Source organism: Malurus melanocephalus, unplaced genomic scaffold (genome assembly GCF_030028575.1).
Source record: "Malurus melanocephalus ecotype Western Australia unplaced genomic scaffold, MMel_1.1 scaffold_1743, whole genome shotgun sequence".
NCBI lineage: Eukaryota > Metazoa > Chordata > Aves > Passeriformes > Maluridae > Malurus > Malurus melanocephalus.
The window spans coordinates 1-21,108 of NW_026624975.1; the positions used below are offsets into that span (position 1 = coordinate 1).

The 21,108-nt window shown below is 54.7% G+C and overlaps 2 protein-coding genes across 2 annotated transcripts; both read left to right on the top strand.

Annotated features, from left to right (window-relative positions):
* Window positions 1-4: 4 nt before the first annotated feature.
* Window positions 5-13,916, top strand: LOC130587309 (kinesin-like protein KIF1A; the record flags this gene model as incomplete). The annotated part of the gene is made up of 21 exons (XM_057388286.1): window positions 5-81; window positions 426-516; window positions 887-1,005; window positions 1,132-1,187; window positions 1,736-1,844; window positions 1,966-2,032; window positions 2,121-2,205; window positions 2,569-2,674; window positions 4,627-4,653; window positions 6,070-6,093; window positions 7,511-7,625; window positions 7,854-7,987; window positions 8,131-8,192; window positions 8,293-8,438; window positions 8,689-8,901; window positions 9,050-9,127; window positions 9,416-9,540; window positions 9,671-9,817; window positions 9,932-10,124; window positions 10,198-10,316; window positions 11,139-13,916. Coding segments are annotated over 21 exons (2,136 nt in total), but the record flags the coding sequence as incomplete, so codon positions are not given.
* Window positions 13,917-14,164: 248 nt separating this feature from the next.
* Window positions 14,165-20,799, top strand: LOC130587310 (integrin-linked kinase-associated serine/threonine phosphatase 2C-like; the record flags this gene model as incomplete). Its single annotated transcript, XM_057388287.1, has 8 exons — window positions 14,165-14,288; window positions 14,873-14,938; window positions 15,340-15,396; window positions 16,468-16,593; window positions 17,410-17,536; window positions 18,336-18,442; window positions 18,910-19,003; window positions 20,712-20,799. Coding segments are annotated over exons 1-8 (708 nt in total), but the record flags the coding sequence as incomplete, so codon positions are not given.
* Between the last annotated feature and the right edge of the window lie 309 nt (window positions 20,800-21,108).

Sequence of the window (21,108 nt, forward strand, 5' to 3'; positions counted from 1 at the left end):
CAGCATCTTCACTTTCCGCGTGACAGTCCTGCAAGCTTCCAGCATCTCCGCAGAATACGCAGACATCTTCTGCCAGTTCAAGTGAGTCCCCAGTGCCCCCCAGCCCTGCATCTTCCACGTGCTCCAGCCATCACCTGGGGGCTCATGGTGAGCGTTGGAAAGCTCTACCTCTCCACCTCTGAGCGCTTTGTGGATGGGGAGGCAAACCCAAGGGCTGTGGAATGTGCCCAAGCACTTGTTTGCTCACTGGCAAAAGGCAGGGAGACAGACTCCCATCAGCTTTGGGGAGTCCTGTGCCAGCCAAGAATGTGGGCAGCTGCCCCTGGGGAAATCAGCTCCTGTTCTGGTCCCTTGCTTTCACTCCCCTCCCTGCTCCAGCACATCCCCATCCCACAGCCCCTGAACCACCTTCCTTCCCTCCACAGCTTCATCCATCGCCACGATGAGGCCTTTTCAACAGAGCCCTTGAAGAACACAGGACGAGGGCCACCACTGGGCTTCTATCATGTCCAAAATGTACGTACCCCTCTTCCACCACCCCTTCACCTCTGCAGCTGCTGGGATCTCTGCAGGGCCATTGGCTGGATCCTCTCCCGGGGAAGCAGCTTCCTCCTGGCTTCCCCAGCCCCTCACAGTCACCCAGCTAAGCCAACCTTAGACATGGTGGATATGCAGGAGAGAGCCCAAAAGCCACTGTCAYCCACCTGAAAAGGCTGGGATTTCACAGCAGTGGTCTTGGAGGGGAGAGCATCCCTGAACAAGGGGAGGAGTGGATGAGGGGACTGGAAGTCTCACACCCTCCCGCATCCCGGGTGCTGTTGCTGGTTCTGTCCCCTTTCCCAGCTAAGCTGCACCATCAGTGGCTCAGCAGCTCCTTCTCTTCCAGATCGCTGTGGAGGTGACGAAATCCTTCATCGAATACATCAAGAGCCAGCCGATTGTGTTTGAGGTGTTTGGCCATTACCAGCAGCACCCCTTCCCACCTCTCTGCAAGGATGTCCTGAGGTGGGCACATCTGGGCCACCCCGCTGCAGTGGGCTGCCTGGGGACCCAGAGAAAGGGAGCAGGTGGTGGGGCTGGCTGGTTTTGGGGTCCCTGGGGGTGCTGTAACCAAGCTGGTTCTGTCTGCAGCCCGCTGAGGCCATCCCGACGCCATTTCCCCCGTGTGATGCCACTCTCCAAACCAGGTAGGGAGCCTGCCTCCCACTTCTGTGTCCACTGTAGTCCCAGTGCTGGGTGGGTGTCCCCAACCCCAGATGATCAGTTAGGACCCCAGGGGCACCACAAAATGTACTATGGGCCAGAGCACTCAAAATTCCTAGACACCCAATTTCACAACACTCAACAAGGTGTAGAGCCCCATCTCAACCTGCAGAGCAGCAGGGAGGAGGTTCCTTGCCCTGGGTGGCCCAGATGGCAACAGGGGGATCCTCCCTCTGGCTGCCCCTGAGCAGTGCCTGGAGCAGCACTGTGTGTTTTGGGGTGTGTCCATGACTGCAGGCACACCGTGGGCATCCTGGCACTGGGTCAAGCCAGCCTCTTGCTGACACCCCGTGTTGGGCGAGGGAGAAAGCGTGCCAGTGCTCAGCCAGGTCCCTGGGATGAGGCTCTTGTTGCTGCTCTGTGTGTGCCCTGAGGTCCCTCCCTGCCCTGCCCTTTCCCTGCCATCCTGTGCCTCATCCCAAGTGCCAGCAGCAGGCTCAGCCTCTCACCTGCCTGTTGTGTCACCCTGCAGTGCCTGCGACAAAGCTGAGCACCATGACTCGGCCCAGTGCTGGCCCCTGCCAGTGCAAGTATGACCTGATGGTCTTCTTCGAGATCTGTGAGCTGGAGGCCAATGGCGAGTGAGTCCTGCTGGGAAAGGGAGAGGGAGAGGGGCAGAAGGCAGCAGGGGATTTGCCCAGGGCCCAGCACCTCTGGGCAGGCTGGCAGGATTCTGTGTCACGCTGCAATCCTCTCTTCCAGCTACATCCCTGCCGTTGTGGACCACCGTGGAGGCATGCCATGCCATGGGACTTTCCTCCTTCATCAGGTACTCTCTGCCCCAGATGCTGTCCCAGCTCTGACTCCTGTTGGATCCTGTGTTAACTGTCCCTTCTCTCTGGCCTCGTGGGTCTCAGGGCATCCAGAGGAGAATCACTGTCACCTTGGTCCATGAAACGGGAAGCCTCATCCACTGGAAGGAAGTACGGGAGCTGGTTGTGGGTAAGCCAAGCCAGTCCCCAGCCCACTGAGCTCCCAGGTATCTTCCTGGGCTGTTTCTTGCYCACATTCCCATGTTCCCACATGGGGCTTTATGCCTTGTCTCCCCTCCTACCCTGCACTAGTGAAGCAGTGGCTGTCTGGCAGGTGACACTGGGACACTGCCTGGGCAGGATGCCTCAGCCCCTGCCACCATGTCCAGGAGCTGGACCAGAATCTCTGGAGCTGAATGGCCAGCAGTGGCTGAATGGCCAGTACTGCTGCCTGCCAGGGGGCTGCAGGCAGGCAGTGTGCCCCAGCCTTCATGGGCACCCTCACAGGGCCACTGCCTGTCACCTCAGAGGCACCTCTGTGCTGTGCTTGCAGGTCGAATCCGGAACACTCCAGAAGCAGATGAGTCACTCATCGACCCCAACATCTTGTCCCTGAACATCCTGTCCTCTGGGTACATCCACCCCTCCCAGGATGACCGGTGCGTGATGCTTTATTTTGCTCTTCCTGTGCTGTGGTGAGGGATGGAGGGGGGTGAGTAGCAGCTTTTCTCTCCCCTGGAAGGCTCTTGTCCCTTCTGCTGATCCACTGCTGCCTTGAGGCAGGGTTTTTCTGAACCTGCACAGGCTCTTGGGTTATAAGGCCACCTAAACCCCTTCCTTCTCCTCCCCAGGGCCTTGCTTTGCTGGGGAGGGCACTACAGGGAATTTGTGTGTGGGTCCTGCTCTCTGGTGCTGGCTGTGATGGCGTGGCACAGGGAGGCAGTTGGTGCCGGTGCCAGGAGSATGTCCCAACTCCGTGGCTAGAGGGGACGTGCCACAAAGGGCTATTGGTCCTGTGTCCTAGCAAAATTGCTGGAAAGGCCAGTTGGCACCCATGGCAGATCCCTATCTGTGTGCAATGCAGGAAAGCCATTCCCACCCAGTATGGGGGACTTCAGGGAWGCCCATCCYTTCCTGTCTGTCCCAGCRRGCTGTGTCATAGAACCACAGWGTGGTTGCAGCTAAAAGGGACTTTAAAGATGATCTCGCTCCAAATCCCCTGCTATGGGCAGGGACACCTTCCACCAGACCAGGTTGCCTAGAGGTGTCCCCACTGTGGGTTTGGCAGGGTACAAAAAAAGCAGGACTGGAAGATTTTAATCTCCTAGATCTCCCTGTGTGAGTCCGTCAGTGGCGGGAAGGTCATGGATATGGAGGGCAGAGCTGTGCTCTACACCAGGGGTTCTGGTGAAACTCGGGGGGACTGGCTGGGGTCTCTGTCCAAAATGTGTGCATGCAGGCAGCTGCAACCAGACAGCGATGGTCGTTGCCAGCACTGGGAGCAGCAGGACTGGTCCTTGGCTGTGTGTGTTGTGGTCACTGGTGTAGGAACATGCTGGCGAGCAATGGGGACCACYTTTTCCTTCGTTTGCTTTGTGGTCACTACTGCTGCAAGGAGGATTGTCCCACGGCAGGGTGTTTTGGGAGGAACAGTGGGGGTCTGAATGGGAGGTGCTACCCTGAGCACTCTCAGGGCAGCTCCTGGACATGACAGAACAACCTGCAYGGAGTATTGGGACAGCAGAGCAGAGTCCTGAGGTCAGCACGCGTGCAAGTGTTGGACCAGGAGACTTTGTCACAGCCTTGGGGAGGCCACATGGGGATGGTCAGATGAGGAGGGCCCGGCTCAGTGGTGGTTTTTTTGCTGGGAGATGGGTGGCTGTGGCACCCACGGGCTTTTGGGGCTGTGCAGCTTTTTGTCAGCTCCTGACATGGATGGTTGTTTAGTTGGTCCCCCCATACGGCATCTGCAGCATGCCTGGGGTAGCCTGGCAGGAGGGATGTGCCTCCTGCTCTGCCTTCCACCCTGTGAGTCCTGCAGGACAAGGGGACACGGCTCAGGCTGGGGGGATACTGGGGATGTGRAGAGGAGCGTGGAGACTGGGGGCCTCTTTGGGGGCACAGACCGTGCACTTGTCATCTCTGTCCCATATCTATGCCATGGAGCCTGCCCACGCTGAGGCAGGGGGAGGAGGGGTGGCCAGCTGCCCGCAGGTAGCTGCAGTGGCCCCTGCCTCCACTCCACATGCCGACATGCACGCTTCGCCCTGCAGCTGTGAGGACAGGCAGAAGGAAGGCAGAGAGCAGAGCAGTGCCCATTTCACCCTCCTCCCAGCTGCTTGCTCTCCCCGCTTTTGCTGCCTTGTGCCACGCAGCCTCCATTGCCTGGAGCAGCCCTAGCTTCCCCTCTGCAGCCTCCCCAGCGCCCCGGAGCCACTCAGGAGGAAGCTGGGAGAGGTTCAGCTCTCTCCTCAGCAGCGCATCCATCCCCGCGTCGAGCGCCCAGGGCGGAGGCGCGGGGGGCAGTGCCTGGTGTCCCCCCTCACTTCCCTCAGCTGCTATTGCCCATCTAAGCCCACACTAACCATGTGATTGTTTTGTGTTTTTGCAGGCAGTTTCTTGATTCGGATATGCCTAGGTATTATTTGTTTCCATTGGTTTTTTTTCCACCCCTCCTTCTTCTCTCCTTTCTTTCTTTCTACCCTCTTGCCTCGGCACGCTCACTCCCGCCAGAGGCAGCACTTGGACATCCAGCCCCTCATCCCCCCACATGCCCCATCCCTCCTCCCTCCTGCGCTGGCACCTCTTGCTCACTCAACCCCTTTTGCTGTTCGTTTGGGCCACGCTCTGGCTGGCTGCCGCTCCCCCTCGCACGCCTGCGTCCCCATTGCCTGATTTGGGTTTTATTCTTGCTTTTCAACTTCGCCATTCTCCCATCTTCTCTGGCACCTGGCACTGAGTGTGCTGGACCCTCCATTGTCTCCTGCCCCAGCCCCAGCTCAGCCCCTGGTGCTGCTTGGAGTAGCTGCAGGGCTGGTGAGGACAGTGGAAGTTTTGTTTGCCCTCTCCTGGGCACCCGGTATCGATGGCAGCTCCGCAGTTGGTGTGGCAGTGGCTGCCCACCCCATGCACGGTTGTCCTGTGGGTGTCGGTGTGGCATACGGGCAGTGCGTGTCTGTGTGTGGGTGTGACAGTAGGTGCACACRCGCACGTGTGGCACAGACTGTTGGTCCCCTGTGTAAAGGGGCAGAGGTTGTTCGAGCCTGGCATTTGTGTGAGAGGTGCCAGGTTTGTGAATGTGCCATCAGCCTCTGGATGGGAGCATCGCTGAGGCCCCAGGGGACGGACCCACCACTGTGCCCCATGGCAGAAAAAGAGGGGCAGGTGTCTGGGAGACAAGAGATGGAGTGCCCTGAGTCCTGGTACAAAACTTTGTGCCGAAGGCTGTCCTCCCTGCAGCAACTCAAAGCTGGTCCTGCTCAAGACCACGATGTCTGAGGGCAGAGCTGTCTCTCCAGCAGCATTCTGTCCCCTCCCAGGGTGCAGGAAAGCGGATACAGCCTTGATCCAGCCTCCCCCTGCAAGAGAGATGGGCTCACACTGGCACTGCCCAGAGGGAGCACTGCCTGTCTCTCAGCACAGTGATGCTTTCCTTGTGGACCAGGGGTGGGCCAAGAAGTCATCTGCTGTGTGAGCGGCGGTGGGACGGCTCATCCCCCCAGCTGGCACTGTCCCAGGGGACTGCGCTGGGTGGGAGCTCCTTGCCTTGGGATGGCACAAGGGCAGAGTTAAGGGGATAGGGAGCRTGTGCTCCCTTCCCAGCTGCTGGACCGTGAGGAAAGTGGGAGGCAGAGGGTTTTCACCCAGTCTGGCAAGCTTCTGTCTGCCCTTGCTGAGCTCCTTTTGATTCCCATTTTGGGTTCAGCTAGGCAGGAGCTCCCTTGKCCAGTGGTGCTGATATGGGCGAGTCCCTTCCAGAGGGGCTCTTCTGACCTGTCGTTTTTCTGTGTGTGTACATGTGTGTGTTTGTCCTTGGGTCACCTTCCACTTATAGCATTTCGCTGGGAAATGACACTAGGTATTTCACGCGCACCTGCTCGGTCTGGTCCCTCCTGCTTTTCTCTTTTTCCCCTTTGCCTCCTCCCTTTGCTTTTTGCTCTTTCTCCCTTCCCCTGAGGCTCCTCTTCTCCTCCTCCTCCTTGGGGAGCGCTCTTTTCTTTATCAACCTGTGTCTGCAAAGCGATCCTTTGCCTTGGCTGTGTCTCACGCCGGGGGGGTTTTGTATTTTACACCTGTTGAAAGCATCACTCTCCCTTTTCTTCCAACATGGGGGAAATTGCAGTCGAGAACCTCTGCCCGCTCCCGCTGGCTGCCCTGGCTCTTGTTAAAATTGCTCCTCAGCCACGTGGATGCTGCTTGAGGGACGTGCTGAAGTGTTCTCATTGAGATGTGGCTGAACCACAGCTTCTTGAGGATGCTCAGGCGGGAGCCGGGTCCGCAGCAGCTCTGGGTGGTTTTGGGGAGTGGGTGTACCATAAAGCCAAGGCTGACCAGGGAGGGAGGTCAGGAGTGGTGCAGGGGGTGAAACAGGGATCCCCCATGCTTTCTCTCTGGAGCCACCTCCTGCTTCCTCACCCTCAGCTACTCAACCCAAGGGAGGGCAGCTGCCACTCTTGATCTGGGGGAGCTGTGTCATCCTCTTCAGGATGCTGTAGGCATGGATGAGTGGGACCCGCTGTCCCCTGCTCCTTCTCCCAGCCTGGGAGCCATGGGAAACACAGCAAAGGGGTCAGAGGCAGCAGAATGGGAATGGGGCTGGCGATGAGGGTAGAGCAAGAGCCAGGGGAGACAGCCTGACAGGGGCCAGTCACTACATCATGGTCTCTGGCTTCTCACTGGGGCCCAGGGCTGGCAGACAGGGGCAGCCCAGGGGAAGGGGACTTGGCTGGTGGGGGGCTCTGTGCTCCCAGAGGTGGGCTGGCAGCACCCGCTCCGTGCTGAGCATCCTCCCTCCTTTCCCTTCTGGCCATCGTGACCCAAATGGCAACAGCCACTCCTGGCAGGGACTGGGAGGTGCTGTACCCCAGGCTGGATGGTGGGGACTGTCCCGGGTGCACTGGGGGTGGCAGCCCCTACTCTGAACACGGGGGTGGGGCATGAACCCTCCTTCACCCTCCTTTGCCTTCCCAGCCTGCTCTGCCTTGCCTGCACCCCATCTGAGCACCCCACTCCTCCCACGGTCCCTCCTCTCCAAAACCCCGGTCCATTGGCCATTTCAAGGGTGCCGTGTCCTCCTGCCACCATGCCTTGTGCCCTTTGCCTTGAGCCTGTGTCCTCTGGAGTGGCTGTCCCTAYCTGTCCCCACTGCGCATGCATGTCTGTGTGTCCTTGCAGGCCTGCTGCAGCGCTGTGGGGGGAACAATGGCATCTCCTTGCTCGCCTGCCAAGGGTTCTGGGGAGGTTGTTTTACTGGCCCTGCTGGCTTTTTTTGGCAGGACTTTCTACCAGTTTGAGGCGGCGTGGGATAGCTCCATGCACAACTCGCTGCTGCTCAACCGTGTCACCCCTTACCGGGAGAAGATCTACATCACCCTGTCAGCTTACATCGAGGCAAGGACCTTGGTTGGGGTCACTATACATCAAMAAAGTCTGGTATTTCCCCTGCTGTTGGGGTGCAGCCAGGGTGAGCCCTTCCTTAGCCAATGCTTATGGGGTGCAGGGTTCAACCTGGTGCTTGGGGGCCCCGTGGGAGTGGAACCTGCTGGGCACAAGGGTGGGAGAGACCTGCTGGGCTGCCAGCCTGCAGCCCCCCTGATGCCTCCCCCTTCCCTACTGCAGATGGAGAACTGCACTCAGCCCGCTGTCATCACCAAAGACTTCTGCATGGTTTTCTACTCCCGTGATGCTAAGCTTCCTGCCTCGCGCTCCATCCGCAATCTTTTTGGCAGCGGCAGCCTGCGGGCTTCTGAGAGGTACCAGGATGCTCCAGTTGGGGAGAAGAGCGCCATCACTCAGAGAGTGGAGCTTTTCTAGGGCCTCCCAGCGGCCTGGGTGAAATAACTGGGGTGTGGARATGGGGCAAAGCCAGTAATGCTTCCTCTCTCTTTGCTCACAGCAACCGTGTGACAGGAGTCTACGAGCTCAGCCTTTGCCGTGTGGCTGATGCCGGCAGCCCAGGTGGGTGCCATGCCTGTTCGGCWGGGGCAGGGAGGCACAGCTGGGCATTTGGGCTGGGGGCTGTCTGTCTGTGTCCCCAACTGTGCATCTGTGCTCACAGGCATGCAGAGAAGGCGCCGGCGCGTGCTGGACACCTCTGTAGCCTACGTCCGGGGAGAGGAGAACCTGGCTGGCTGGCGGCCCCGCAGTGACAGCCTCATCCTTGACCATCAGTGGGAGCTGGAGAAGCTCAGCCTCCTGCAAGAAGTAAGAGTCTGGGCTAGAAAAGGGCTGAAATGGTGCAATTCACAGCTCTGCTGGTGCTGGGGGGATTCCCCACCCAGCGTGTGTGGCAGCTATCTTGGTTGTGGGAGAAGGCAGGAATGGGGCTGTGCTGCCAGTACTCCTGTGTATCACTGCTAGATCCCAGCAGATCCAAAGCTAATTAGTAAATGGGGTTGATGAGGCCTGGTGATGGGGGAAAGGGCCACCCCTGAGCCTGAGTGTCTGTGCCCAGGTGGAGAAGACGAGACACTACCTGTTACTGCGTGAGAAGCTGGAGACGACCCAGCGCCTGGGCATGGAGACCCTGTCACCCTGCTCCAGTGAGGATTCTGAGTCCCGAAGCACCTCCTGCATCTCCTCCCCACTTTCTGCTGACGGGGCCCCTGAAGGCCGCACCTCACCCCCTGAGACTCCCAGCGAGAGGCAGAAGGAGCTGGCAGTGAAGGTACCATGCTGCAGCATCCCCAGCTTGTGGGGATCAAGCCGGGAAGTGGCTTCCACAGGGCGGCTAGGGGCTGTGGCAGGAGAAAGCCCAAGGGGAGYGGGAGGTGGAATGTGCCTCATGCCCCACTGTCCTCCTCCTCTCTCTGCAGTGCTTGCGCCTGCTCACGCACACCTTCAACAGGGAGTACAGCCACAGCCACGTCTGCATTAGCGCCAGTGAGAGCAAGGTACAGCTGCTGCCCCGCTCTGCTGGGCTGGTGGAGCCAAGGAGGGAGGGGTAGCTGGCAGGGGGATGGCTGGGTGGGGGCCAGATGGGCACTATGGCACAAGTCATGCCTCCTCTGGAGTGTCTGCTCCCTCTGCTTGCCCTGGATTTTCCCAGAACTGGGCTTCTCAGGACTATGCCAGGGGAGGACCCTGCCAGCCAGGGTCACCCTSTATGAGCAGGAACCTGGTCCTTTGCATGTGCCTGGCTTTGTGCAGAAACTCTAGTCCACAGCTCCATTCCTTCACAGCTGTCTGAAATGTCCGTGACCTTGATAAGAGACCCCTCCATGCCAGCTCTTGGGGTCCCCACTCTCACCCCCTCCTCGACCTGCCCGTCACTGGTGGAAGGACGTTACAATGCCATGGAGGTCAGGTAAGAAGCTGGCTGGGAGTTCTGGTGATACACCCAAGCAGAGCAGCTGTATCACTGGGAATCGGTCATTGTCTATGGGTATTCCCTAGCCATCACTCTTCCTACATTCCATCCTCTCCTCCTTCCCCAGAACCCCCCAGATGTCCTCCAGGGCAGAGAGTCCTGACCTGGAGACTGTGATAGAAGGAGAGCAGAAGAAGTCCCCAGCCCGCCGGCCTGAGGAGGAGAAGGAGCCCCAGCGTTTGCTGGTGCCTGACATCCAGGAGATTCGAGTCAGGTAGGAGCAACTGGAGCAGCCAGCGAGGGGAGCACCTATGGGCAGGGGTCCATGGCCTACCATTGCCACTTCCTCATGGTCTGTATCCCACCCTGTACCTGGTCCCTTCTGCAGTCCCATCGTCTCCAAAAAGGGCTACCTGCACTTCCTGGAGCCTCACACCAATGGATGGGTGAAGCGCTTCGTGGTGGTCCGGCGTCCGTATGTCTACATCTACAACTCGGACAAGGATGCGGTCGAGAGGGCCATACTCAACCTCTCCAAGGCCCAAGTGGAGTACAGTGAGGACCAGCAGGCCATGCTCAAGGTAGGGCACTGGGAGCCAGCCCCACTCCACGCACCCCACTGAGCGAGGGACTAAGCCTGTCTCTCATCAGCAGACCCCGAACACATTTGCGGTGTGCACGGAGCACCGGGGCATCCTGCTGCAGGCGAGCAGTGACAAGGACATGCACGACTGGCTCTACGCTTTCAACCCTCTCCTGGCTGGATCCATAAGGTACAGGGCAGCTGGGGGGAAGGGGGATGCAGAGAAGCCATTGTTGGGGGGCTGCAGGCTCCCAKTGCTTTTCCTGCTGCAGCCCCCAGCCAGGTGTGGGGAGCATCTCCTGTGCAGAGCTGTGCCTGGACAGGCTCTCAGCTGGCAAAACTTCAATCATACTGATTTTGAATTCAGCTCATCCACATTTAAATGCTTCAGTCTGGGGCCAGATTCCAAGTGGTACAGAGATGTTGTTGTGCTGAGCTCAAAGCAACATCCATGCCTGGTGGCAAGGACACTGGCCTGCCACTGTTCTTGAGACCATCTGACAGAATTTTTGAGACTGATGAGGAAACTTTCCTGTCTGATCATCCAGGAGCCACTCCCTGAGTCACACAGGCACCACACCCTTCACAGCATAGTCTAAGGGCAGTAAGTCTGGATTCCTCTGGGTTCCTGGGCTCCTGCTGTGTCCTTCACCTGGCTGTGCCGCAGGTCCCTGTACCCTTTGTTATGTAAATGATCGGCAGTTCACGGACTCCTGCCTCAGGCTCCCTGCAGTTCAGACTGCAGCTGCACACCAAGCTACCTGCACTAAACCTATTTATTCCTCAACAAGAACATCTCATGCAGCTCTTGAGATCATCTCAAGTGGCAGGACTAGGGGAATAGGAATAAATGCACAGAAATATGTGTGCTCTGGCTAAAGAGACTTTAATTTTATGTCCCTCCAGCTGTYTGGATTCAAGTATTGGCCTGGAGGTAGGATACTCAACCTGAGAGTACCACCTCTCCTTGTCCACATCTCTAACACCTTTTGTCCCTTGTTTTCCAAATCAGATCCAAGCTGTCCAGAAGGAGAACAGCCCAGATGMGAATCTAACCTGAAAACCACCCTCCACCTCATCCGTCTGCCAACAGGATCAAGATAGCTGATTCTGTCTGAAGACTCCCCATGTTAATATCTGATCTTTCACACCATCTGCTGCCCCAGCTCTCTGCTCCATGGAAGGATCTGTCTCGACTCACAGCTTCACAGGGGAAAGTCACTTCTGTTTGTAGCTGCAAAAGCCTGGACCCGCCTGGGCAGGATTCCTCRTGCACGTGCCATCTTCTGCCTGTCCCCCCATGGGTGACCTTCATATCACACCATCTAATGCTCAAAAAAAGGTCCCTATCAGAGGGGAGGGGGTGAGAAGGGTAATTGTGGCCAAAAGCTGGTCTTTGATCTAGAGAGATGGGAATGCAGTAAAGCTCAGAGCTGGGAGAGCAGGAGGAATTGCCCTCAGGCAAAGGGAAAGTGGTAATTTAGGTGTGGGAATTCCCTAATTTACTGATGTTTCTGCAAGAGGCAGCGGAGTAAGATCAGGTGTCAGTACTTTAAGATTATATTTATAAAGTATTTATTTCTATTTACATCACAAAAATCCCCCCAAGTTGAGTCCTGGCCCCCAGCCAATGCCTCCCCCAGGCAGGGGAGAGCCTTGGTGGTGGGCTGGGTTCCGGAGATGCCTTCCCAGGACATCCCTGGCTTGTGCCTGGCAGCAGTGCAGCTCTCACCCTCACTCTATGCCCTTCCCCAACCATTTCCTTTGCCTTCCCCTACAGCTCAAACGATTTTCCCCCTAAGCAGTGGCCAGACAGCCCACCACGTCTTCCCAAAGAAGGCAATTCCTACCTGCCCCATCTACCTCTGGAAGGGAGGAGCTCACAGTCTCAGCTGGCCAGGGCACCCACGTCCATGCGGATGGGTCACTGCACTTTGGAGCTTGGTCCTAGTGGAGGGAAAAGGAGAGCTCTGGGGATGGCTCTGCCTGTCACCCTGTGCTGGGCTACCCTATCCAACCAAAAGCATGTGGGCCACCTCCACTATCCCATCCTGGAATCCCCACATGTCTCATCCAAAGGGATTTCCCACTCTTAGGGCAGGATGCCAAGGATTCCAACCCTGCAGGGAGTGTGGAGGTTCAGGTGGAAATGGGAAAATTCCCCAGGAGCCACAACTAGGAATGACCATCCCACCCTTACACGGTCCTTCTTGCCCTTTCCCWAAAGGGCTTGCACATCCCTTCTTCTCCCAGCAGGATGACAGGCTCAAAGCAGATCAAAGGGTGTCAGGGTGGGGATGGGGCTTCTTTTTTCTGTTATAGCTGATGTTTTCTCACTCTCCCTCTACTGCAGAAGCGAGCACCCCCCTCCCTCCACCCTGCCTTCATCAGCATGTTAATCTGGGGGCTTCCCACATCGGAGGTGTTTTTGCTGAAAACACCTTCTCCTCCAGCCATCACTGCTTCCCACCTCCTCCAGCAGCAGCTCTCTCTCTTCTCCCATCTCTCACCTAGATGTTTTTGTTCAGAGCTTCCCAAGTGGCCAGCAGCATCTGGCACAGCTCCGTGTGGGAAGCTGGGCATCTTCCTCCGTGCATCTCCCAGGCAACCCCCCAGCTTTGCTGTCTCTTGTCCAGCACGGCTGCGCCTTGGCTCTGCCGCACCTCCCTGCACTGTCTGTGGGGTGTGGGTGTGCGTGTGTGTGTGTGTGTGTGGGACGTGGTGCTGTCTTCTTGTTATACTCGTATTGTGGGGGGCACGGACAGGCAGGGACACGGCAGATGAGTAGAGGCTTGCATGGGCCTCCTTGCTGCATATCAGGCACCCTTTAGCTTGGGTTTCAGGTCACAGAAAGTKTGGGGATTTTTCTTAAGCACATGCTGGTTCTGCCTGGTCTCGCCACAGCTCCTTGGGCGTCTTACCCCATTATTACAGCCCATAGTTGCAGTGGGGCTGCTCCTCTCAGCCCTGCTCCCCTGCCCACGACAAGCTCTCCATCAAACTGGTCTGTTTTCCTCTCTGTGATCCATTTTAGACCTGGAGGCTGACTTGTGCCCTTTATGGATGAAGAGGTGCCAGCCTGGAGGCACGGAGAGGCTGAGCTGGGGCAGTGCAGGGGCCAAGGCTGCAATATCCTAGCTCCTGTGCTCTGGGCAAAGACTAGTTGGTACCACCCCAGATTTCAATGTAAGGGGCTAAGGGTGGAGAAGCAGGGTACCTGAGGAGAGGCTCTTCCAGAATGAAAGCYGCTTCTGGCAGAGACAGGACCAGTGTCTGTCAGGGACCAGACACCGGTTCGCCGGCCAGAGCTGTGTGGTGCTGCCTGTGCCACAGACAAGACGCAGCCAGCAAAAAGGCATCCTCCAGCCAGAGCCAAAGCATGCCTGAGGCCAGCAAACCTGCAGAGCAGGCGGCTGGGCTGGAGGTSGGGGCCGAGGAAGACAGGGCTTCCCGCTGGATGCGGCACACGGGCCACCCTTGCCATCTTACAGCAGCGCTCTGACCAGCACCGCGCTCCTTTGTCATGGTCCTGGCACCCATCCYCTCGGCAAGGAATGCAAACCGGAGGTTTCAGCAAGACTATAAGCCCAACCGGAAGGGAAATTCCACAGGGCAGCGGGTGGCACGGGAGGCAGGCGGGCATCGGCGGGCRGGCTGGAGCCAGAAGAGGAGGGAGGCCGCTCTCCGGTCCCCGCCGGCGCTCCCTGCCGCGTGCCAGGGGGCAGTACTGCGGGTCCTGGCCGTCCGTGCGCACGTGAGGCTTGTTCGGTTCTGAAATAAATGTCGCATTTAACGCAATTGGCGTGCGCTGAGCGTCCTGTCCGGGGCCGGCGGGGCGGGAGGCGCTGGGACGCGAGCTGAGGGCGGGCAGCGCCCGCGCCACTGAGAGTGCGCCCCCTAGCGGGACCGGCCAACGGGGCGGGGGGCGGGGCGGCGGCGCTGACTGACAGCGTGATCCCCCTTGCGATTGGTGGAGGCGGTTTGACGAGCACCTGGTGGGCGGGGCCAAAGCGTGTTTCCGCTGGCGCCCCTCAGCGCCGGGCGGCGCGCCCATTTCCGGCCCGGGGCGGCTGCGGTGCGGGTCGGCCCCGCGCGGGGTTGGCGGCACGGCCGGCGGCCATGGATCTGTTCGGGGACCTGCCCGAGCCCGGCGGCGCCGCTGGTGAGGCCGCCATCCCTTCGGGCCCGTGCTCTGCTTCCGTTCTGCCCGCTCCCGGCCCCTGGCCTCACCTGGGCTCGGTCTGACAGGCCGCGGGCCCCGCCGGGCCTGCTGCAGCTCGGCCGTGCACGGCCAGGCCGCCGCTACAAGGAGCTTGAGGGGCAAGGGGGCGGGTGAGGGTGCGGGTTAAAAATCGCTGGGAAAATTGCCGGGTTTGGTGGTTTTTGTGGTTTTCTTTTCCCCCTTTCCCGCTGCAGTTTAGACCATGTTGCATGTTGTGCATGAACTACAGTTGTCTGCGATTTAGATCATGTTGAAGCTTTTCCCCTCCCTGTACTGCTGAGGGGTGTTAATGCGAGCTCAGAGAATTGCTAAGCAAAAAAACTCCAAAACCTATTCTCAGGACTACACTTCACCTCAGCCCCGGGCAGGTGGTTATTTTGCTTGTGTAGCAGGTGCTAAAATTAAAGGTGGAAGTAAGGCTGTCCTGGTTTACCACCTCTATGCTGGCTGGGGGGAAGGCCTTTCAGAACAACTCAGCTCAGGAGTGTCTGCACTGTTCCTGACTCTGCCCTGGTGCCTTGCAGGGAAAGATGCCCAGAAAGGGCCTCTGCTGTTTGATGATCTCCCACCATCCAGCAGTGCTGACTCAGGTATGGTTGTTCTGTTCCTGCCACTGGTTTGGTTTTCCATGTTTTCTGTATCAGCATCTCATTCAGATGAAATGTGTGTAAATCCTGTTCTTTGTTAGACAGAATAAAGACTATGGGTTTATAGTACTGGTGTGCAGACCAGCTGCATCCCACTTGATTTTTTTGTAAATGTGTATGGTGTTACAGATGTTCCACATACATTCTATAAAACATTCCATATAAATGTTCCCTGGAACAAATGCAAAGCCTGGATTTGCCCAACTAGTAATGGAAGTAGAMATTTGGCTCTCTTTGGTAAACTGACGTAGTTTCTTCACCTGAGTAGAGACACATAGGCAAAGCCTTATTCCCTGAAAAGAACAAAAATATTTAGTTACTTTTGTCTTTTTCTTGTGCTCCAGGAAAAGGAGGCTCTTTGCTCTTTGATGGTCTCCCACCAGCCAGCAGCGGTGACCCAGGTAAGGAGTTGTGTCATTCACCAGCCTCTGCTCAGTCACCCCTCTTGGAAAAGCCCAGGATGCAACCTGTTGTGTTGCACCCATTGCAAGTTAACCTGGTGTATATTTTTCCAGTCCAGATTGGCTGGTAATTTATGGCAATTTGTCATGGCAATTTGTGCCCCAATTGTTTAAATGACGATTCTGAAYCTTAAGAAGTAAAATTAGGCCTGTTCCCAGAAGTACATTTCTGTCTTATGGGGGGGTTCCCCATTCTCTGTCTGAAAGCTCCCTGCTCTGGGAGGTCAAGTGTGTGTGTGCCCTGGTGCAGCCACTGCTCTGGCTGCTTTTCTGCTGTAGGCACAAGCTGCCTCCTTGTTCCTTGCTGAAAAAGGCTTCAAATGCAGACTGCTGCACTGGCAAGGCATTCTGCATGCAGCCATGTGCTTGCTCTCACCTGGGAGGAGGTGGGGTAATTCATTATACCATATGAGACTAAATCTCCAGAAGGAAAAAGCCAGAGTTCTGATGCCAGGTTTTGCTTGCTAGCTTTAATTTGTAGTCTCCTTCTGAACCMTCTAAAAAATACACACGTTTGGAGTAATAAAAAGAATTTCTTTGCATTGTTGGGGGCGGAGATCATAGAGGAAATCAATAATAATAGTGATAATAATMATAAACTAGAAAGGTTCTAGCCTGTAACATTAGCTTCCTGAGCAATTAACTGGGGATGGGGGGGACAGACCCCACCTTAGCTAAAATAAGTTCTCCCCATGGTTGTTGGGGAGAATCAGCAGCCTGGCAGCCAGTGGCTATCCTGTGCCTGAGGTGGAGTCACAGAGCATGGAGTGGTGAAATCAGCAGTGGTCAGGCAGTGATGTGTGCCACAGGTTGTGTGGGCTGTGGGAAGCTCTGTGTATCCATTTGTGGTCAGGGTGTCTTGTTCAGCAATAACTCTGGGCACTTAATGCTGTGTGAGTGTGTGAGCCTGCACCCCGAGGGTGATGTGGTATAAAAGGAATTGCTGCTGAACTGATGCAGGTAAAATAGTGCTGGAACACTTGAGCCACCTGTAATTTTACTTTCTTTCAGCCTCCAGTGCTACCAAGCAAGACTCATCAGCAGAGAGCCAAGAGAAAGGGCAGAAGAGGAAGTCCTTGGAGGAGGAGGAAGAGRAGAATGGCAGGGAAGAACTTGTGGAAAAGAAAGTTTGTAAAGGTTTTCAGACAGTTTGAAAACAAATGTACTCAATTTGTACTTTTGGCGTTGGGCTGAGTAAGTCCAGAACAAAGCTAAGCTTTGGTTCTTCAGTCTGCTTGCCTTTTCAGCCTCTTGTAGGGAACAAACTGCTGCAGGGGTTTGTGGAAGCCCCTCGAGCTTCCTGGCTCTGTCTGCCTCCTTCACCTGGGCCTTCTTACTGTCCCTGCTGAGGTAGCAGAAGCTGAGCAGCATCTCAGCACTGGCAGCATAGGAGCTTGTGCTGCCAAGAGGGGGTTTGGCTTTGCCACGGATCTCTCAGCTGGCTGCTAAGGAAGCCAGAGAGGGGGAGAGATTGAGACAGCTGCATACAGGGCCTTTGACTTCAGTGTCTGTGTGCTCTGTTGCAGCTTTGGGACTAAGATGTATTCAGAGGTACAAAGGAAAGAACACGTCCTGGGAACATCAGACCTGGATTTCCTGTCCTTAGGACACTCTTTAAAGCTGTGCTTTACTTAATCTGCAGGTTCAGTGCCACGTGCTTCCCCTGCCCTCCCTGTCCCCCACCCCTGTTTGGTAAGAGCCCTGTTTGATGCCCAGCAGTCCTTGGCTTGGCTACAGCTGCCAGCTAAAAGGAGGGCAGGCTGCTTTTAGAGTGCTGACCTTGGAGACACATAAAAACCCATGTTACTAAATAAATAGATGCTGTTCATCAGCAGATGCTAGATGTTTTGTTGCAGGACAAGGTCTCTGAAAGTTAAGAACTTACTGGTTTTTAGCTTGAGCTRAGGAGACAGAGGAGTTTGATTTGCATGCATCTGCTTTGTTCCCCTTTAGGATCAGTGGGCATTCTTGGACTGAAGGGTTATGTGGCAGAGAGAAAAGGGGAGAGAGAAGACATGCAGGATGCACATGTCATCTTAAATGATATCACYGAGGAGTGCCAGCCTCTGCCCTCCCAAATGTAAGTGGGCCCCAACTGCCAGAACAGCCATTGTGGATGAGGGAGCTCCAGCTTGCTTCAGCTAAGCCCATAAGATGATCCTTTTTGCTTTGAGCAGCTGATGCTCTTGTCTGCCTGTATTGTGGTGTGTGGTTTTGGGAKACCTGCAGTGAATCATCAGCTGTGTTCCCAGGCAATTCACAGGGCTCCTGTGTACAGAATCCTCTCTGAGGGCTGCTTAGTAGATTCAGTCACTGACATTGCAAGTACCATGAGGGCCCGATAACTCTGGATGTTGATCCTCTGTTACTTAAATGTAATTGGGGATGTGTATTTAAAGGAATGTTCTCAAGCATCACCCTGATGCTGGATTTAACTTGAGAGCTAGCACTGTCCCAAGAGGTTTGTGTGCTGAGAGATCCAAGTTTTTTTGTCTGTAGCATAGTTGAAACAACTTCAGGCACAGAGGGTACTGTAGGATTGGCTAGACTGATGTCTGTAATGCTGGAGAGTTGCAGTGTCTGTGAGGTGAAATGTTTATCTACTTTTAGACCAAGTTGTGTTCTCTAAACCCTTCTGCTCTTCATTTTCTTGAGAAATGGAAAATTGCAAGAAAGTTCTCAGCTCAGTGCTGGAGCACATAAACCATGTAAATGCTGAATGTGTGAGCTCAGAGAACGCTACCTTTTGTGCCTTGGAGTGCAGGATTTTCGGTCTGGCTAATACAGGGCAGGGTATTATGGAGAGGAATGTACTAGATCCCATTTCCTGSCTAATGGCCTTTCTTAGTCTCTTTCTGCTGCTTTTTGTTCCCTCACAGCACACGTGTCTCGTACTTTGCTGTTTTTGATGGCCATGGGGGAGTCCGAGCCTCAAAATTTGCTGCACAGAATCTGCATCAAAACCTGATTAAGAAATTTCCTAAAGGTGAGARATGTGGAATAAGGGCTGTAAGACACCTGTTACCTTTCCTGCCTTGGCAGTGAATAGGGAAACTGATCTGTTTGGGTGTAATCCTACAGTTCCCATCCTTCATTCCCAGAGGGCTTGCAAGACTGCTCTGTGTCCTGGGGAAGAGGCAGGAAGGCTTTTTGGCACAAAGGTGCAAGTAGCCARTTGTGACTCGCTAAACAAGTGTGAGATGCACTGTTGCCAATTTTGGCAGTGCCACTTCAATTATAAAAATATGRCATAAACCTTGCCACCACAGGAGTAAACTCTCCACATTTGCTACTGCACAGAYTTCTGGTAGGGTAAAGCCAGGATGTCCCAGCTGCTCTGCAGAGCCCAAGACATGCACTTGCCTGACTGAATGTTAGATGAGCAAAAGAACAGACTAGGATAGATAAATATGCTTTAGTTGGAGCTTAGTTGCTGTTTTCTCTGTCTGACAGGTGAGGTAGTCAGCGTGGAGAAAACTGTGAAGAGGTGCCTTTTGGACACCTTCAAACACACAGATGAAGAGTTTCTAAAGCAAGCATCCAGCCAGTAAGTGCAAATGMTTTGTGTTCTTTTATATTTCTTAGTGTGCACCACTGAGGTCTGAGTTCTGAACAGGGCAGAGGAAACCTTGTGTCCTGTCTGTGCTTGGGCAAAACACAGCTCCACYGTGTCAGGCTGTGACTCTGCCAGCTGATGCTTGCTAGAGCTAGATMATGGCATGTTGTCCCTTAGACTGGAATACATGTTCCTCATAAGGAAGGAAGCAAAACAGGTCCAAGGACCACCTCTGTCCTTGTCAGGGTGTCTTGTTTGCCACCTTTTTAAAGACTTGACATGTTGCTAAAGGGACTGGCCCCATACTGCCCCTCTCTGTGGATGGCATCAGTGTGGCAGGAGGRTATCTGTAGAGGCCACTAAGCCAACTTTCTTCAGAGCTGTGCTTGCCAGTCTGGAACCCATCCTTGAGGTAGCTTTTAATACCCTGTGTTGAAAAACGTAACTCTTCCAGTGTAAGTTTAGATCTTGCTTTCTTAAAACAAGAGATGTTGAAGAATGTTCCTCTGTAGGGTAAATGCCAGCCTGCCTTGCAGCTGGGTGTGAATTGCCAAGCTCCCTGACCTTCTCTCAGTCTCTGCTGAACTGACACACCAACTGTGTGAACTAGGGAACATGTACATTGCCTTTAAAATACACTCACTCTGTTACCAGCCCTTTACACCGATATGGTTTGGTTTTTTTACTACTATTATTTCACAATGACACCTCTGTCATGGATGGAGAGACTGTTGATGCATTTGATTCTGCATTTGCCTGAAAACTTTCAATTTTAAATAAATTGCAAACTGGCTCAGTCTCTTTAAGCCTAATCAGAACAAGAAGCTTGACCAGGCAAAAGAAAGAACCTTTCTTGAGTCTGTCACAATAATGTCTTTCTCAAACCAGCCTCTGGTCAGAAGCATGACTTAGGACAAAAGCACTACAATGGATTGCTAGCAATAGCTGTGTTGATAGTGAAATTAATTCATGTTCATTCAGCCACACCTTCAAAGTAAGAAAAAACTGGATGAAATATGTCCAGAAATCAGTCTCTCAAAGCTAGTTTCAGTGAATAACAGCATCATAGCTAGGCTTCTTTGTGGAGAGGACTAGTCTGGCAGCTGTAATCCAAGAAATGCTTCTCGTTTTACCTAGAGCTCTAGAGATAAAAGCTTAACTACAGGAAATTAAATAGGAGAGCATCTGAGCAAGTGGTGGTGCTGCTGAGGTGGGGGAGGGGGCAGGGGTACTGTGAGAAAAGGAAGGAAAATGTAGGCAGAARAGAAGATAACTCTGCTGCAGAGTGGGCTGTGCCTTCCTTTTGCTGCAAAGGAGCCTCCCAGGAGGAGTGTGGGAAGCTTGTCTGCTCTCTGTGCTTTAGCTTCTGGGCAGTGATCTGGGCTGASCCTGTTCTGCTCACATGTAAGGTTTCCTGTGAGCTGGTGTGAGGAAGGGCTGGTGCAGGAGCTGTGTTTGGCAGTATTTACACCAGCTTGGCACTGGCTGTGCATTCAGAAGTCAGTATTCTGTGTGGTTCCTCTGTCCATGTCCAGTTTGATGTTCATCACCAACAGTTTCCTGCACTGCTCGCAGGCAGCTGCTGTGGGTTTGTGCTGCCTGATGTGTGTGCATATGACTCTCCTTTGAGAACACCCTGTGACTTAACTTCTTAAGCATTGTTTTTCTCCTTCAATAATCTCATTTTTGTTCTCTTCAGGAAGCCAGCATGGAAGGATGGCTCCACAGCCACTTGTGTCTTAGCTGTTGACAATATTCTCTACATAGCCAACCTCGGGGACAGCCGGGTAAGCAGAATGGAGACCACTGTTGACATCTTTGTTCWGCCCAGAACTTTATGGGTTGTTTGGGTTGGTTTTTTTTTGGTTTTTTTTTTGTTCTTGTTTTGTTTTGTTTTTTGGGGGATGGCTAGGTTGCCATGAGCTACTCAACGTTTCTACAAAGCATCTTGTTTTGGGTGGGTGTAGAGTACTCCTGTGTTGTTTCCTATAGTGTTAAAAACAACAGTTCTTTCTTGATGGTGCTGAATATCTCACAGCATCTAGAATAGAATATTTCAGTTGGAAGGGACCTACAACAATAATCTGGTTCAGCTG